The following is a 19,419-nucleotide window of genomic DNA, read 5'->3' as shown; positions in this document are numbered from 1 at the left end:
ATCAGTGCCTCTTAATAAATTTTAGTTTCAGAGAAAAGATTATTTACAAAGCACCAGTCTTCTGGAAGACAGCTCAGAAATAGCTGCTGCAGCTAGCTCTTCACAGGCACTGGTTTTGTTTGTGTTTAGTTGATTGAGAATGATAGTTGAAAACTGGTTTTATTTCATGTTTTTGTGTATCCTCACACTTTATAAAACAATAAATCATGGTATAAGCTCCTAAGAGTTCCTAATAAATGACAACAAAATTCCTTTAGCTTAGAGGATTTAGCCACTGGTCTCTGCAACATATGCCATGCTTGTCACTCTTATTTGTTCAACTAATGTGCCAGGCACCAGTGTTGCATTTCATTATTATCATGAATTTTAACAAATTGAATGTTAGTACTCAGGAGACAGATGGATGGGTTGGGTATGTTCTTAGGATAGAAGAAATCAAACCAACAAAATAAAATTTTTGCTTTTTTTTTTTTTCTGGAGAAATGTTGCATCATTTTCATTTGTTCAAGAAGGATTGAAATGGCCTTCTTAAAATATTGTCAACAGTACATTGTCCCTGTTTTATTTAGATGAAGAAATGCTTTTCTCACTGATTTGGCTCAGTGGACAGAGGCATCGGCCTGAGGATTGAGGGGTCCCAAGTTGAATTTCTATTGGGAGCACATGCCTGGGTTGTGGGTTCGATCTCCACTGGGGAGTAGGGTGTATGCAAGAGGCAACCAGTTGATGATTCTTTCATCATTGTTATTTCTATCTCTCTTTCCCTCTCCCCGCCTCTCTGAAATAAATTTTAAAAAAAGAAAAAGAAATGCTTTCCTTTCTTGTTCAGAGAGGGACTCAATAAATTAATGGATGTGGCATACTAAGGACTTCCCTGGGCAAGTTTGAGATGGAGAAGAAGAAGCACTAAAGCTTCACTTGGAGTTTCTTCTTTATGCAAAATAAATTATGTATAAATGGCCCCATCCAGGACAGATGAACCTGAACTGATAAGCCAGAAGGGACCTCATAACCAAGGTCTATCTATTGAAGAGGTGTAATTTTGGATGGGTCCAATATGAATAGCTCATCCTACTTTAACCTCTCAATAGAAATTTGAGAATGTTTTTTTTAAAAACATTAACCTCTGTATGGATTATTCTAAGACAAATTTTCACCTGACCCAAACCAAACTTTCAGTTGATATCTCTGATAGTCTGATATAGCAGTGGTCAACAAACTGTGGCTCTCAAGCCACATGTGGCTCTCAAGCCACAGTTTGCCACTCTGTTGATTAATGACTTTGCCAACTACTGTGATATAGCATGTTGAGGGGTGCTTTGAACAGTTGGAAGAGTTATCTTTTTTTTTAGGTACTTTCAGAAAAGACCTGAAAGTAGGATCAGATATGAAAAATACTTGCTATTTACATATCCCTTGTATTTTTATTTAATTATAGTTGGCATACTATATTGTATTAGTTATATTAGTTTCAGGTCTACAGTTTAGTGATTTGACATTTTTACACCCAATTTGATCACCCCACTAATTCTAATAATCATCTGTCACCTTGCAACATTATCAACATATTATTCACTCTATTCCTCTTCAGCTTTTTCACAGATTCTTTCACCCCCTCTGGTAACCATCCCTTTGGTTTCTGTTTCATATGAATCTGTTTTTGTTTTGATGTTTCTTTATTTACATAGCCCTTTTAACCTAAAGATATGAAAATAAATCCTGGAAATAATTTTTCTTGTGACCTTGATTCTACACAGAAGCCTACTGGTTAAGTTTCAGTATTTCTCTACCATTCTGCTCAGAGCTCCAATTTTACAATATTTAGAGTGTTTCCCATCCTTAAGTCTGCCTCCCCCCCGCGCCCCCCCCCCCCCCCCCCCCCCCGCCAACCTTTTTTTTCTACACCATCTGAAAGTAGCGATAGCTGTCTCACTCACTTGGATTTGTTCTGCCCTTTCCCTGAGGTACAAAAGACTTGTATGAATCAATTTAAATTGGCCAGAAGAAATAGCCAGAAGCCTGCTTATGTTCAAATCCTCTGCCCTAATCACCAGTATGGAAAAACCATTGAAAAGACCTACACATAATCTTATATCCATTGCATTAAAGATGAAACTGCCAAATTGAAAAGATCTCAGCCAATTAGAATTGAACACATAGCTCAATAGTGTGTCTGGCAGTTAGATTTGAAAAGGCTGCCTTTGACAAAGAAAAGCACTCCTTTATGGAAGGCTGTTTAGGGCCAGAAAATCACCCAAACTAGAAATAGAACTGAAACTCTGTTTTGCTAAAACATCTTATTTGCTTCAGCACTGACACCAGTTAAAATAATTTGCAGAGGGTCCTATCCCAATATCTAATTGCCCAGAATACAATATTTGTATACAGCAGTCCCACTCTAATTCACAGTGACAGGGAGCTACAATTGGAGAATCAGCGAGTAAGGGAGCAAAAACAATAAAAATCAAGGCTCCTATTGCATGATGTATACTTCATTCATTTGTTTTGACAAGTGTAGTATGGTGTGAATTATTTATAGTAAACATACTATAGTGTATTCTCAAAAAGTAATAGTCTTACTTTCAGTGGTGAATTTCTATAGTTTTCAACCAGTTAAAAATAACTAAGAGATAAGAGTGTCAGAGGAGTAGAAGGAAGATGTGGTGGATTCATTAAATGTTTTGATAAATTTTCATCAGTGAAATTATAAATATTCAAGTTTCTTCTATATTAAATTCTATATTTAGAGTTTAGTGAACCTACTTAATTTTGTGAATCTAGTTTAGTGTGCTTGCATGGACTAGGCTAAGGTAGAGGAAGGAATATACAAAGGATTCAAGTGGTATTTAAAAATCTATGTGTGATTTTGTGTATACTGGTTACCTTTCTACATGTTTAGTTACTCTCTTCTTTAAAAATAAATAAAACAATACAAATTCTCATTAGAAGGGGAAAAACTGCCATTCTTTTAGGGAGTTACTATGAAAATACTTTTGAAACATAATATGTAAGAAACAACATATATTCAAATGGATAATGGAAGAGAAAGTACATTCATTAAGCACCTATTATATATGCATTTATCAAAGTAATCCTTTAAATTGGTAGTTTCTTTCTATTGGATAGCTTGAGACTTAGAGCCGGTAAGTCACACTTGCCCAAACCATACAGCTCTTAAGTGGAGAGCTGGTACCGAACAGAGGTCTATCTTATTACAGAAGTCAGTCTCTTTCCATCTGACTCTAGAATCAGATAGATCCAAGTCCCAATTTTATCCTTAATAGTTAATTATCTTGGAAAAGTTATTTAACCTCTCTAAGCTTTAATCTTTAAACTTAAAATGAGCAAATTAATAACAACTATAGAATTCTGCTGAAGATTAGGGATAAGATGTAAATATCTGGAATATAAATTCTCAATAAAAATGGTGGTGTCTGTTACTAAGTGTGTAGCAGAGGTTCAGTCAAGTTCCACATAACTCCCAAACCTCGTGGTCTTTCCTAATTTACAACATGCTTTAGTGTCTAGAAAGAAATATGACATAATGATGCATTTGGATGAGGGGCATCCGCTACAAACCTGCTCCTGAAGTGTTTATATCCCTGTCAAACACCGCTGACAAATGGGATATATGAAAACATGTATTGTTTTGGTTTATTGATATCTCTTATTTATGACTCAAGTAATAATATTCATTTTAAAATGGACCTCAGGACCAAAGCAAATTCAAGGAGATTTTGAAAATCACTAATCAAAATATTACGAAAGAAATTTAAAACAATTATTCTAATATGCATACTAGCATGCAAAAAATAAAACACAAATTTGCAGATCTCTTTACTACAACAGTCAAGGAAAAGTGTCAAAAAAACAAAAACAAGAAACGTGCAGCCATGTTTTAAAACCATACCAACTGACATACCCGATCCCTTTATTTGGGGATCTGAGGAGCATGTGTAATTCAATATGCCTACAATTGAACTTAACACTTTAAAAAAATATTTTATTGTTTAAAAATAGTAATACATATATCTCTTTTTTTCCCCCATTGACCTTCCCCCAGCCTCCTCTACCCCCTGTCCCATACCTTCACCCTCCCCCCCCCCCACAGTGTCTTGTGTCCACGGGTTGCACTTATATGCACGCATGCAAGTCCTTTGGTTGATCTCTTTCCCCTCTCCCCAACACTCACCAGCCTTCCCTCTGTAATTTGACAGTCTATTTGATGCTTTACTGCCTCTGTATCTTTTTGTTTATCGGGTTATAATGTTCTTTATTTTCCATAAATGAGTGATAACATGTGGTATTTTTCTTTCATTGCCTGGCTCATTTCACTTAGCATAATGCTCTCCAATTCCATCCATGCTGCTGCAAATGGTAAGAATTCCTTCTTTTTTATAGCAGCATAGTGTTTCATTGTGCAGACGTACTGTATTTTTCTAATTTACTTATCTGCTGATGGGCATTTAGGCTGTTTACAAATCTTAGCTATGGTGAAGTGTGCTGCTATGAACATAGGGGTGCATGTATTCTTTCTAATCGATGTTTCTAGTTTCTTGGGATATATTGCTAGATGTGGGATCACTGGGTCAAATAGGAGTTCCATTTTTAGTTTTTTGAGGAAACTCCAACTGTTCTTCACAGTGACTGCACCAGTCTTCACTCCCATCAGCAGTGCATGAGGGTTCCTTTTTCTCTGCATCCTTGCCAGCACTTGTCATTTGTTGATTTGTTGATTATAGCAATTCTGAGAGGTGTGAGATGGTACCTCATTGTCATTTGGGCTTGCATCTCTCAGATGATTAGTGACTTTGAGCATGTTTTCATATGTCTCTTGGCCTTTCTTCTGTGTTCTTTTGCGAAGTATCTATTTAGGTCCTTTGCCCATTTTGGGGGGGGGGATCATTTATCTTCCTTTTATAAAGTTGTGTGAGTTCCTTGTAAATGTTGGAGATTAAACCTTTATTGGTGATAACATTGGCAAATATGTCCTCCCATACAGTGGGCTTTCTTGTTGTTTTGTTGATGGTTTCTTTTGCTGTGCAAAAGTGTTTTATTTTGATGTAGTCGCATTTATTTATTTTCTCTTTAGTTTCCATTGCCCTAGGAGCAATATTGGTGAATAAATTGCTTTGTCATATGTTTGATATTTTGCTGCCTATGGATTCCTCTAGTATTTTTATGGTTTCCAGTCTTATGTTTAAGTCCTTTATCCATTTTGATTTTATTTTTGTGTATGATATAAGTTGATAATCTAGTTTCATTTTTTTTGCATGTATCTGTCCAATTTTTCCAACACCATTTATTGAAGAGACTGTCTTGACTCCATTGCATGTCCATGCCTCCTTTGTCAAATATTAATTGAGCATAGTGGTTTGGGTCAATTTCTGGAATCTCTATTCTATGCCATTGGTCTGTATGTCTGTTCTTGTGCCAGTACTAGTTTTGAGAACAGTGGCTTTGTAATACAGCTTGAAATCTGGTATTGAGATCACAACTACTTTGTTCTTTTTTCTCAGGAATGCTGTAGCTATTTGTGGTCTTTTTTTATTCCATATGAATTTTTGGAGAGTTCTTTCTAGGTATGTGAAATGTGCCATTGGTATTTTAATGGGAGTACATTGAATCAAGATTGCTTTGGGTAGTTGATCTTACCAAACCATGAACATGGTATGTTCTTCCATCTGTTTATGTCTTCCTCTATCTATGTTTTCAGTGTCCTGCAGTTTTGCACATATAAGTCTTTTACCTCCTCAGTTAAGTTTATTCCTAGGTATCTTAATTTTTTTGGTGCGATGGTAAATGGGATTGAATTTTTAGTCTCTGTTTCTGTAAGTTCACTATTGGTGTATAGAAATGCCATAGATTTTTTGGCATTAGTTTTGTATCCTGCTACATTAACAAATTTATTTATTAAGTCTATTAGTTTTTTTATGGAGTCTTTAGGGTTTTTTATGTACAATATCATGTCATCTGTGAATAAGGACAGTTTTACTTCTTCTTTTCCAATTTGAATGCCTTTTATTTCTTCTTGTCTAATTGCAATGGTTAATACTTCCAGTACTATGCCAAACAGGAGTAGTGAGAGTGGGCATCCCTCTCTTGTTCCTGTTCTTAGGTGAAATGGTTTTAGTTTTTGCCCATTGAGTCTGATGTTGGCTGTGAGTTTGTCATATATGGCTTTTATTATGCTGAAGTATGGTCCTTCTATTCCCACCTTGCTGAGAGTTTTTGTCAAGAAAGGATGTTGGATTTTGTTAAATGCTTTTTCTGCATCAATTGATATAACTGTGTGTTGTTTTTTTTCTCTCAATTTGTTTATGTGATGTATTACATTTATTGATTTGCAGATATTATACTATCCTTGCAGTCTGGGATAAATCCTACTTGGTCATGGTGCATGATCTTTCTGATGTACTGCTGGATCTGATTTGCAAGAATTTTTTGAGAATTTTGGCATCTATGTTCATGAGGAATATTGTCCTATAATTCTTTTTCATTGTGTTGTCTTTATCTGGTTTGGTTATTGGGTGATGCTGGCTTCATAGAAGGAGCTTGGAAGTGTTCCTTCCTCTTGAATTTTTTGGAATAGTTTAAGGAGGATAGGTTTTAGTTCTTCCTTGAATGTTTGGTTAAACTCCCTTGTGAAGCCATATAGCCCTGGGCTTTTTTTTTTCTTTCTTTCTTTTTTCTGGAAGCTTTTTGATGACTGCTTCAAATTTTTTCCATAGTTATTGGCCTACTGAGATTTTTAGATTCTTCCTAATTGAGTTTTGGAAGGTCGTTGGAAGAATATGTCCAACAAGGTATTTGGAAGGTATTTGGAAGGATGTGTCCATTTCCTCCAGGTTGTCAAGTTTGTTGGAATAAAGTTGTTCATAGTATTTTTTAACAACCCTTTGTATTTTGTTGGGTCTGTTGTTATTTCACCTCTTTCATTTCTGATTTTGTTTATTTGGGTACTTTCTCTTTGCTTCTTGGTGAGGCTGGCTAGAGGTTCATCAATCTTGTTTATCCTTTCAAAGAACCAGCTCTTGGTTTCATTGATCTTTTGGTTTTTTTCCTGTTTTTTGTTTTTGTTTTTGGTCTCTATGTTATTTATCTCCACTCTGATCTTTATTATTTTCTTCTTTCTGCTTAAACTGGACTTTTCTTATTGCTCTCTTTCTAAGTCTTTGAGTTGTAGGGTTAGGTAATTTAATACCATTGTTTCTTATTTTTTTTTTGCAGTAGGCTTGTAAAGCTATGAACTTCCCTCTCAAGACTGCTTTTGTTATGTCCCATAGATTTTGGATTGTGGTGTTTTCATTGTTGTTTGTTGCCATGATGTATTTATTTATTTATTTATTTATTTATTTATTTATTTATTCTTTGATCACTCTTGTAACCCAGTCATTGTTTAATAGCATGTTATTTAGTCTCCATGTGTTTTATTTTTTTTGGATTGTTTTTTATTGTAGTTGATTTCCTGTTTTATGCCATTGTGATCTGAGAAGATGCTTGATATGATTTCTATCTTCTTGAATTTGAAGAGACTTTTTCTGTGACCCAATATATAGTCCATCTTTGAAAATGACACATGTGCATTTGAGAAGAATGTATATTCTGTGGCTTTGGGGTGAAATGTTCTAAAGATGTCAATTATTCCATCTGGTCTAGTGAGTCATTTAGGATTGATGTTTCTTTGCTGATTTTTTGTTTAGATGATCTGTCCAATGTGATAGGGGGGTATTAAAGTCCCCTACTATGATTGTTTTGCTGTCGATATCTCCCTTGATATCCTCCAGGAATTTTTTTAATGTATTTGGGTGCTCCTGTATTGGGTGCGTAGATGTTTACCAGAGTTATTTCTTCTTGTTGGATTGGTGCCTTTAGTATTATGAAGTGGCCTTCCTTATCTCTTTTTATGCCCTTCACTTTGAGATTTAATTTGTCAGATATAACTATTCCTACCCAAGCTTTTTTTTTTTTTTTTTTTTTTTTTCCATTCACCAGAAAAACCTTTTTCATCCCTTTACCATTACTCTGTGTACATCTTTTTTTCTGAGGTGGGTTCCCTGTGTACAGAAGATATATGAGTCATGTTTTCTTATCCACTCAGTTACTCTAAGTCTTTTGATGGGGGCATTTCATCCATTTACATTTAAAGTTATTATTGATAGGTATTTGTTTGTCACCATTTTTATTCTTTTCCCCTATGTTCCTTCTTCACTTCCTATTTCTTTTTTTACAGCAGACCCTTTAGCATTTCTTGCATTGTTGGTTTGGTGGTAATAAACTCCCTTAGCCCTTTTTTGTCTCTGAAGCTCCTGATTTCACCCTCAATTTTGATTGATAGCCTTGCTGAGTACAGTATTCTTGGATTCAGACCCTTCATTTGCATGACTTTGTATATTTCATTCCATTCCCTTCTGGCCTGATGGGTTTCTGTTGAGAAATCAGCTGAGAAATCTGTCGCTAGTCTGATGGGGGATCCTTTGTAGGTAACTTCCTGTCTCTCTCTGGCCACTTTTAAGATTCTTACTTTGGTGTTTGCCAATTTAATTATAATGTGGCTTGGCATAGTTCTTTTGGGGTTCATTTTGCTTGGGACTCTGTGAGCTTCTTGGCTTTGTGTGAGTTTTTTCTGTCATTATTTCTTCAAACAGGTTTACTATTCCTTGTTTAGTTTCCTCTCCTTCTGGCATCCCTTTTATGAGGATATTGTTTTGTTTTGTGTTGTCCCAAAATTCCTTTAGACTCTCCTCCTACTTTTCAATTTTTTTTTTCTTCCTAGAATCTGCTCTGCTTGGGTATTTTTTCCTACCTTGTCTTCTAGCTCACTGATGCAGTCCTCTGCTTCTTCTAGTCTACTGTTAACACTTTCTATTGAGTTCTTCAGTGATGTCATTTTTCATTTCTCCTTGGTTCTTCATTTCATCTCTGTTCTTACACATATTGTTGAATTTGTCTTCCATTCTTTTCATCCACCTTATCACCATTTCTCTGACAGTTTGCTTGCCTCCAATTCATTTACTTCCTTTTCTGGTGATGCCATCTTTTCTTTCATATGCAGGCTGTTTCTTTGTCTCTGCATGATCTCTCTTCTCCGATGTCTGGTTATGTAGTTCTCTCTCTCCTTCGTGGTGTTGGGACCTTAGTCTGAGACATTCAGAGGGACTCACAAGTCCTAAACCAGAGATGGGCAGAAGGGAGAGGTGGGTGCTGGGAAGACATCCCTCTGCTAGAAGTGAACTTAACACTTTTTTTAAAGTATATTTCTTACTGATTTCCAAGAGGAAGGGAGACAGAGAGAGATGGAAACATCAATGATGAGAGAGAATCACTGATTGGCTGCCTCCTGCATGCCCCCTACTGGGATTCAGCCCACAACCCAGGCATGTGCCCTTACTGTTAGGGCTGATCAAGCAATTTAATTGATATCCTGTCCCCCAGCAACTGACTTTTCAGGCTATTCACTATGGATATTCCCTTGCTGATACCACATTTCACTTGCTGTGACCACATTCCATTATCTCCCCTTCGGGTATGCATAAAAAAAATCCGCCTAGGAAAAAGCCCTGCAAAACTTCTTTAAAAGCCACTGACTCCCGTCACTGGGTTCTGGAGCCATACAGGCTCTGCCACCTGGTATACAGATGATCAAATAAATTTGTAATCACTCACCATTCTGGCCTCGTGTGTTCCTCCTTTGGTGACCTAACATTGACCAGGAATTGAACCTTGATCTGGTTCATAGGTCAACACTCAAACACGGAGCCATGCCAGGTGGGTGAACTTAACACTTTTTTGTCTTCATCAATCAGTTTCTCCTACAGTGTCCCTTATTCACTCTGTCATTTTAAAGCAGTGTCACCCACTTAGTCACCTAAGTCAGAAATCTGGATTATACTTGACTACTTTTTCTTCTTCAGTGCCCACTACCCCATAATCATTCAATGAAGAAGTCTTATTCATTTTACTTCATAAATATATTTGAATCCATTCTTTATTTTTGCTACCATGATTTTAGTCCATACCATGATCCATTTTATAGCCTCATTAGTAGACTTTTAAAAAATATCTTCAGCATCTTTTGAATCCATTTCCTAACTATAGTCAGAGATATATTCAAGGTACAAATAGGACCACATTGTTTCCCAGTTTACAATCCTTCACTGACCCACAGTCACCTATAGGCTGTTGTTCTTTGTGTCCTAATATTTCCTCTGATTGGTCACTATAGTAGCATCAAGACTCAAACCCCAAGTGGAGACTTCCTCTTTTTTTCACTACTCTCTGTGACTTTCCACTTTATTCTGTGAATGAATGACTTTCTTTCCCTTTATTTTGTGAATAAGTGGCTTCCTTCTCCTCTATTCAGTGAATGAGTGGCTTCCTCTTTCTTTATTAAGTAAATGTATACCTTTTGGCAGCTTCCAGCCTCCTTATTCTGTGAATGTATCCCTTTTGGCAGCTCCCAGTCTCCCAGATTTGCAGCCCTGCAGTTATTTCCCATGGACCCCCTAATTCCTAAAATTCCCTTAACCTGCCTAATTTACCCCTAAAAATTCCTTTCAACTGTATCTATTCACATGATGGCAATACAAAAGTATTGGTTGTCCCTACACATATTACGTTATTCTATGTTTCCAAGCCTTTTATCATGTTTTTCTACACCCTTCCATTCTCTTCACCCGACTTCACTCTTCACATCTGATTTCTACTTAGCCTTCAAGATTCAGTTTATGGATTTCCTCTTCCAGAAAGTCTTCTCTGACAGTCTAGCCTGTACACGTCTTTTCTTTATGTTTTATTGTACCATATGCACATCTCAATCTCTGTACTTATCATTTCAGATTAAAATATTCTCTCTCTTGCTAAATTATAAACATCTTGTGAGCAAGCATCTGAGCTATTAAATTTTGCTTTTCAAAAACTTAATTCAATGGCTGATTCCCAATAGATGCTCAATACATGTTTGTTGAGGTGAAATTAAGTATGAGCACATATTTCAGTTATAACATTCTATTCCCTGTGTCACTAGATGACATCTGGTCAGTTGTAGTTGTAATGCCCAAGTATCATAAACCTCAAAGACTACCAGGGAGCCGAATCCGATGCAATTGCAGAAAGCCTGTATTTATTTCGGACTAGTCCAAGCTCAGTCCCACTTACACCAGCAAGGGCATGGTGAGAAAGAGCAAGAACTTAACATATCAATGGGTTTTATAGGGAGGGTGGTGCCACTACGTTGGCTGACTTGATTGGTTGGGTTAGGGCTAGGATCCAGTTACCAGGAGCTGGCCCCGCCCCACACTGCCCTCTCACCCCGCCCTGCCCCCTCACCCCGCCCTGCCCTCTCAGTAGTATAGTTAATGTTCTCAAGAATACTAATTACCATTATTCCATTGTCTCTGTTGATATTTCTTTAAATATAACAGGTTTCTAATCAACTGCACTATCCTCATACTCAAATTAATAGGAAGAAATATTTAAAAAATGCCCCAAATAAAGTGTTGCAGAATTTACCAGGTGACTGGAAAATACAAAATGACTATTAGAAATTCAGGAAAAACCTTTTATTTAAAGCAGTGCTGCTGGCTCAGGGGATTCAAAGATCCAAAGCCTGAACAACCAATACAATGATAATACCCCCTTTATATATTTCTAAATTCTTTGTTTCTTTACTTCCTGGCTTTTGTGGCAGGCTTTCACAGCCCCTCCTAAGTCAGTTAGAATATGGGAGTTAGATTATATCTGAATGCCTGGCCTGGGTGGCACCAGTGACACCCCCTCACCTCTGGACAAGCTGCTAAATTCCCAACCTGTGGCCCCTGCAAACTAGAAATACCCAGGGAAACAGACTATTGCCTAAGAAAGGGGCAGTGACTTAATTATAGGCAAACAAGAATGTGCACTAGGACACTGGTCACTGGCACACATTCAGATTGCTACCCCTTCCCCCAGGTTGCTCCCTATATTCCTCCTCAAAAGCTCTTCTTTCTGTGCATTGGAACTACAAACATTTTCCCTCTTGCTGGGATGCTTTTCCCCACTCTTTTTGCTTAATCAACTCACACTGATCTCTCAAGTCAATTCAGAAAACAATTTCTCAAGAAGCTCTTCCATAACCCCTTAGCCTATTGTAAAATAAGCACATGCACAGCAAACTTCACCTTTCCTTCCTAGAGCTTGGCTAAATAAAATCTGAATGAACATTTACATAATTAGTTTTTCTTTTCTAATAGAATTCTTTACAAGAGTCAAGAGCATTTCAACATTATCTTGTACCAATCAATCATTTAAACAAAAACTGTATTACACACCTACTGTATGATAGTAATTGTTCTGGGAACTGAAGTAAAACAGTGAGTTAGAGAGAAATATCTCCCTGCTATTAGGAAGTCTGCTTTTCTAGCGGGAAGATGTAGGCTGCAAGCAAGAAAACAAATAGAAACTGTCAGATAATGATAAGTTCTATGACTAAAATACGAAATGCAACGGTGAGTAAAAAGTTCAAGGACACAATTTAAAATTGAGAAGCCATGGAGGGCTTCCTTGGGAAGATGTCATTTGAGTGGCTTCCTAATGGGCGCTCAATAAATATGTGTGGAAGGAAAGGAAAGGTGAAGGAATGGCCAATGGAAAGCAGAGGATAAAAATGAAAAAGGAAAACTAAAGTGACTTAATTTGAATATAATGTTCTTTTATAAAAGCATTCATGCTCATGCATTCTTATCTCAAGGTGAAGGGCTGGTGGCATTCTTCTTTGGGCCTGGTGACTAAGGGACAAAGACAATGGAGGGAAAGGGATGCGGGCTTTCTCTCTGTGATAATATTAACCACTTTACAGATTCAAGTCATGAGAATATGTAGCAAGTTTGGAATTTTCGTTGCCTCTGATTTAATTGACAGTGTGTGGGACCAGGACTGACAGGAGGAAGGTGAGTCATAAGGGCAACCATCAGGAGACATGGCACCCTCTGATCCAACCTTTCAACACTTCTGGAAAGTTAGTTTTTAAAATGATGAGAAGATAGTGGAAAATGGAGCAAAATCTTATCCAATCATTGCTGTGAACATTTTATTCTTTGAGGCAGAATGCTCCTTTGATGACCCAGACATGTGGGATCTATGAGGTCAAATAGAAATTCCTTGGTTTCTCTAATCAAGACCAAGTCTCCAAGTTCTCTGCTAAACCTTGGACCTAACAGGCCTCAGAGTTACAAAATTAGGCAGAAGGTTTTCAATACTGGTATCATTTACCATTAATATTCAGGTTTGGTTCTTAAAAATAATTTTTATAACTAAGGTTTCTTCTATGTTCTTAACATAATTTCTCATAGCAATAAATTACATTCATTGTTTCTAAGATGAAATAGTGGGACAGAGAAGCAACCTTACAGGGAAATAATACAATTTATACATTTTCTTCTTGAATAATGTATGAATCCTCTGTTGAGTACATGACCATGAGGTAGATACTAAATTGTTTTTGTAATAGCCCTTTGGGTGGACTTGTAGCTTTAAACAACAAAGTAGGTTTTAAAATAAAGAGCTATTCAGAAAGTTGAAAGCAAAGAGCCTTGAAAGAGATGGGGGAGATTTCTCCAGGTAAAAGGAGTAAAGAGATAAAAGAAGAAAACAAATGAAAGGAAAAGCATAAAATGTGGGGAATACAGACAGGACTAGAAGAGTGGGGAGCAAGCAACAAAAGAGACTTCAAGCTAGCAGTAGAGTCTCATTTGCCAAAAACCCTCAGGGGCGTCAATAAATAATACTCTGAAAGTTCAAATAATTATTGTAACTGCATTAGGCTAATAGCCTAGCAATTTCCTATTTGGGTAAAATGCTTGGATGTAGATAGTAAATTCTGAGATATAGGAAAACATTTTATTTAATTAGTGGAAGTTTGATTATCTCTGGATGTGTTCCATTAGTGTACCTTGGTTATCAGGGTGAATCCATTATCAGGAGTTTGGCTTAACATGTCTATTTAGTGAGTTCCATCAGAGCATTTTTTTTTTTTCTACTTAACTGTTTGTGGCCACATTTCAGGGATCTAGGCGCTAGGAGTCTTCAGGTTTCCTTGCATGCTAGTACACATCAGTAGTTTGTCAGAGCAGAGAGAGCTGTGGAGAATTTCCCATACATGTATGCCTTTGCCCACTGTTAACAGGCGGTGGGAAATCAGGCAGAGATGCCTTCCAGAACTGAGAGGGCCTCTTGGCATTTCTCTGGCAGCCTCATGCTTATCATCAGCCAGAACTCAGGCATTCATTAGGCTCTTGATGAAAAGCATCCCAAAGAAAATGCCAGCAAATCGTGCCACTGTGCTGGCAGGAAATTAAAACGGCTCAGAGCAAGTGGCGCCAAGAGAGCTGTTGAAATGAAAGGTAACGTCGAGGGTGTGATCACCGACTTACGCGGGCGTTCAGGATTCAAGATGTGGATTTCTGCTTCGCTAGGGAGAGCGGGCGTCCTCTCTTGGCTTGTCAGCTGCAGTCAGTCCAACAGAGGAGCTGAGACAGGCAGGGCGAGGAGTGGGCTCAGTGAATTAAGCTCTGTTGTGCTTGAGTAAATGCTTGGGATTTGGGTTGTTTTCTTTCCCCAAAGATGCCTCTCCTAGGAAAAACAGAAATAAGAAAAACATTTTTGAGTGTGTTTTGTTTTCATTCCTGGTCCCAAATCCTTGAAGACCAAATTAAGTAGAAGAACACCTCCAAAAGCACCACAGGTCCTATTGAAGTGGGGGAAGAAGGTATGGAAAAGAGCAGAAAAGAATTTCAGAATCTAGGAATCCAGCAACGGGATAAATGAGGGGGTATTTTAATCCCAGATTTTTTAATTTTTAATTTATTTATTTTTTATGGTATTACTTTTGTCCTGAGGCTAAATAGCTTTCAAAGATGGGGAAGAAAGGGAGATGGTCAACAGGAGGCAGCATCAACACACAAAGGGCACTAAAATTGTCATCCCATTGGGTGTGGTAAGCAGAGCAATGGGCCCCATAGATGCCCAGATCCTAATACCTGGAACCTGTGACTATGCTGCCTTACAAGGCAAAGGGGATTTAAGGCTGCAGGTGGAATTAAGGCTGCTAATTATCTGATGAGAGAGAGAGAGAGAGAGAGAGAGAGAGAGAGAGAGAGAGAGAGAGAGAGAGAGAGAGAGAGAGAGATTACCCTGAATCATCCCAGTGGGCCCAATGTAAGAAGAGGGGTCCTCAAGTGTGAAAGAGGGAGGCATAAGCAAGGTCAGAGTGACATGCTGTGAGGAGGACTCAGACATTGAGCACTTTGAAGAAAGATGTAGAAAGAGGGCCCAGAGCCAAGGAATGTTGGTGCCTCTGACAGTTGGAGAAGGCAAGGAAACCATTTCCCCCTAGACCTCTAGAAAGGAAAGCAGCCCTGCCAATGCTTTGATTTTAACCCACTGAGAACTGTGTTTGACTTCTGACCACCAGAACTATAACAGGATAAAACTGTCTTGTTTAAGCCACTAAGTTTGTGGTAATTAACAGGAGCGGTAATAGAAATTAAATATATTGGTATTTATAAAATGTATCTGAAGTTCCATAAAGGAGTTACCAAGTTCCTTTACAATGCTTAAGGCAAAGTAGTAAGACGTGAAAAGATCCAAAGGGCATATTTATGTGTTAGAACTATTAGGCATATTACAAATATTATCTTACCTAATCTTTACAACAGCCTAATGAAGATGCATCATCAGTTCTAATCTGTGAATGGGAAGTTTTAAATATATATTTTTATTGATTTCAGAGAGGAAGAGAGAGAGAGAGTTACATAGAAACATCAGTGATGAGAAAGAATCATTGATTAGCTGCCTCCTGCACACCCCACACCAGGGATCAAGTCACAACCTGGGCATGTGTCCTGACCGGGAATCAAACCGTGACCTCCTGGTTCATAGGTCAATGCTCAACCATTGAGTGATGTCATATGGGAGAGTGGGAATTTTTTTTTTAAAGAAAAATAATTAAAATTAAACCAATTAAACTTAAACTAATCAAAATCGTTAGTGGCTTTCCATTTCCTTTACATTGAAATCCAAACTCCTTATCCTATCTAATATATCTCCACATCAATAGTATAAAGGTTAAACACCTGATCAACATAGCTGGGACTTTGCTAGAAAAGTAATACTGGGGACAGACCTTGTAAATCAGAATGTCTATAGGAGTTGCACTCAAAAATCTCCAGGTGATTTTTATATACACTAAGACACTGACGAGGCACTGTTCCACATGATGTGTGCTTACCTACTTCTCCAAGCAAGTCCGGGACCACTCTCATCCTTGCTTGCAGGATACCAGACACACTGGCCTTCCTTCATTTCCTGAACATGATGTGTCTGTTTACATTTTGGGACCTTCACAGTATCTGTTCCTTCTGCCTCGTAGGCTCTTTCTTTATAGGTTTGCCTGTTGGGTAATGGCATTTGGGTCTTGTAGTCTCACTAATTGTGAGCACAGGAGAGTTCAGAGAAAGAGTGTTAATAAGACTGGCTCCCCATTATTTCATTACTAGGTGCCTGGTGCACAAAATGTTCAATCACAGCAAATGCATCTCTCCTTTCTGATTACCATATGTGCAATTCACCAGTATAATGGTCCCCTTAATATATACTCCTGTAGTTCTTGATTTATCCCCAGTTAGAAATTCTCATTATTATTATTATTTGTTCAACTCCAGTAGGCCTCTTAAGGGTAGAACCATAGTTGCCTTGTTCATTGTGTCCCCAGTAGTAAACATAGTGCCTTATCTAGTAGAATCTTAATGAGTAATTTTGAATGAATGAATGAATGAATGAATGAGTGAACAAAATTTCTATTGCAATATATTGTCTCTTAAAATACATCCTATGTTTCAAGCTACCTTTGGTCATTTTTGTATTGGTTGGTAAGCTGAATAAATAAAGCAAAAATTAAGACTCTGTCCCTTTTCTCTTTTCATGAAGGACATGATGCAATTGTCACACTACTGAAGCATTATAAGAGACCACAGGATGAACTGCCCTGTAATGAATATTCTCAGCCTGGAGGAGGTACCCTGTCCTTATTCAGTTTTTGTTGTTAGTGCAATATTGTCCTGAAGGTAAAACCATGTTTCTATTACTATCATTCTGGGATGAGGGAGGAGAGCATGTCAGATTAGCTTTATTTTAAGAAAATTTATGGCTGGGTGAGGCTGAAAATAAATAAGCCCTCTACTTTCTAACTCACCAATCTATAATTCCTTCAAGTTTAACATTCCCTGGATAGGATGTTTACGAGGCTTGTTCATGACTAGGAAGGCCTGGGAAGGCTGAGAGCAGTCATTTTCCCTGTCAGTTACCTATTAAGGCATCGGGGAATGCTCATATCCAGACACAAGTTAAATCTGCTGGAATCTGCTAGACCTTGGATTTCTAATATTTCAATGTGCTTTCTAAATAAATATTTGCTGTATAGTTTTAGTTCCAGTCTACAGTTTAAGCTATAGTCTGACTTGGTTTTCCTAGCAAATATGTCACCTACTTTTTTTATAATGTTTAACTTCCACGTAGAAAAGAACAAACACCTGATTGCTACTTTCAACACTGCAATGTAATTTGATTTCTAGATGGCTCCTATGTGTCTGTTCCATCTCCCTTGGGGAAGATCAAAAGCATGACAAAAGGTATTTTAATATGGTACAATTGCTGTATTTTATTACTAAGGATAACTATTGCCTCAATTATGATAACTTTCTATTTTGCTTTACATAGTATAAATGATGACTATTTTGTAAGTATAAACAATACTATCAATATACCATTCTTTCTGTAACATCACTTGCTGTTCTATTTTGTGTATGACTCTGTTCATTAGGGTATAACAGTGAAAATTTTAATTCAATGTAAAAAAATAGAGTTCCAACTTAGTTAAACAGTTAAATTACCTAGAATTTGAAGTCTTTAAAATTTTTTTTTGGTTTTGTATGTTTCCTCTGAATGATTCATGTGCTTATTTCTTATTTCCTGATATCTAATTGGTATGTATCCCTTGGAGGTTCAGTCTATGGATCTTTGGCTAAGCTTATTGTGATGGGTTTCAGGGCTTGACCAGATAAGACTCTTTATCATGATGTGGTACAGACTGTGCTCCAGGATTGCCATGGTACGCAGACAAGCTAGTTGTTGATCAGATCAGGAATAAACTCTTGGTCCTGATAACAAAGGTTAGGTAACACAGAGAAAACTAACATCCTTTTAATTCAGAGATCATTTGTAATCAGGTTTTCATATCTCCTAGTAGTCAATGATAGCTGAAAAAGTAAATGTTACTAAGGAGTGATAATTTTGGTTCTGTAATTTGTATTTCTACATGCACTTGTGCACATCCACATGTGTGCTTTCTATCTTAAAAAATGCAACAATTTGTTTGCAGAGAAGGCAGATGTTCTCCTCCTAAGGGCTGGATTACCTTCACATTTCCATCTTCAACTCTCAGAAATTGAGTTCCATGAGATTATCGGCTCAGGTAACCCAAGAAATTCCTAGTCGGCTTTAGTGTAATGAGCTCAGGATAATGTCTTTATTTATTTCTCTTAAACAATTTTAGGTTCTTTTGGGAAAGTATATAAAGGACGATGCAGAAATAAAATAGTGGCAATAAAGCGGTAAGCAAACAAATGAGAAAATGAAACATCCGAGTGGAACTGTCAACTCTGAGAAGCGTGTGAATGGTGAGCCCCTTGTTTTGATTCATCTGTTTTCTGAGGATTTCCTGTCGCTACCGTCTCCAGGTATCGTGCCAACACCTACTGCTCCAAGTCAGACGTGGATATGTTTTGCCGAGAGGTGTCCATTCTCTGTCGGCTCAACCATCCCTGTGTCATTCAGTTTGTGGGAGCTTGTTTGAATGATCCAAGCCAGTTTGCCATCGTCACTCAGTACATATCAGGGGGTTCTCTATTCTCCCTCCTTCATGAACAGAAGAGGTATGGGGCTCTTGTTCTGAGCTATTATTTTACATATTATTGGAATTAAATACCCCGCCAACAAATACCCCAGAGGCTTTCTGCTGGGGGTAAGACTTTGCCTTCTGAAATCTCTGAGTGCTAGGAAATGTGGCATTTTAAAGATGGCCAATAATTTATACCCAATAATTAGAGAATATAAATACTTCAGCACTTTCTTAAATGGAATTCAGTTGGAGATAACAAATTCAAGGAGTTTAAATTGGTAACTGAAGATTGTAATCTTTAGATTAAATTTGACATGCCAATAAAGTAGATATATGTAAACGCAGATAAAATAATTGCCAGGGGTCATTATTTTCAGTTGTTTATTTTTTTTTAAAAAGTTTTAAAAAAGAATGGTCTTGCACAAGTCTAATTTGAATTCACTTTCTCTATCTATGCATATAATAATTGGAATGTGGTTTCCACTCAG

The 19,419-nt window shown here is 37.4% G+C and overlaps 1 protein-coding gene across 4 annotated transcripts in view; it reads left to right on the top strand.

The window, feature by feature from the left end:
• LOC311616878 (serine/threonine-protein kinase TNNI3K) overlaps positions 1 to 19,419 on the top strand; it is a 309,455-nt gene that overhangs the window by 87,109 nt on the left and 202,927 nt on the right. For all 4 annotated transcript variants that reach the window (XM_084872811.1, XM_084872813.1, XM_084872810.1 and 1 more), the window contains 5 exons: positions 16,963 to 17,049; positions 17,607 to 17,663; positions 18,413 to 18,505; positions 18,587 to 18,644; positions 18,771 to 18,965. In XM_084872811.1, the coding sequence (XP_084728937.1) occupies positions 16,963 to 17,049; positions 17,607 to 17,663; positions 18,413 to 18,505; positions 18,587 to 18,644; positions 18,771 to 18,965 (490 nt within the window). The remainder of the gene's footprint in view (positions 1 to 16,962; positions 17,050 to 17,606; positions 17,664 to 18,412; positions 18,506 to 18,586; positions 18,645 to 18,770; positions 18,966 to 19,419) is intronic.

The sequence above is a fragment of the Pipistrellus hanaki genome, assembly GCF_964339955.1.
Source record: "Pipistrellus hanaki genome assembly, chromosome: 2".
NCBI lineage: Eukaryota > Metazoa > Chordata > Mammalia > Chiroptera > Vespertilionidae > Pipistrellus > Pipistrellus hanaki.
The sequence above is the reverse complement of the archived record's forward strand: the minus strand, read 5'-3'. Positions and strand labels throughout refer to the sequence as shown.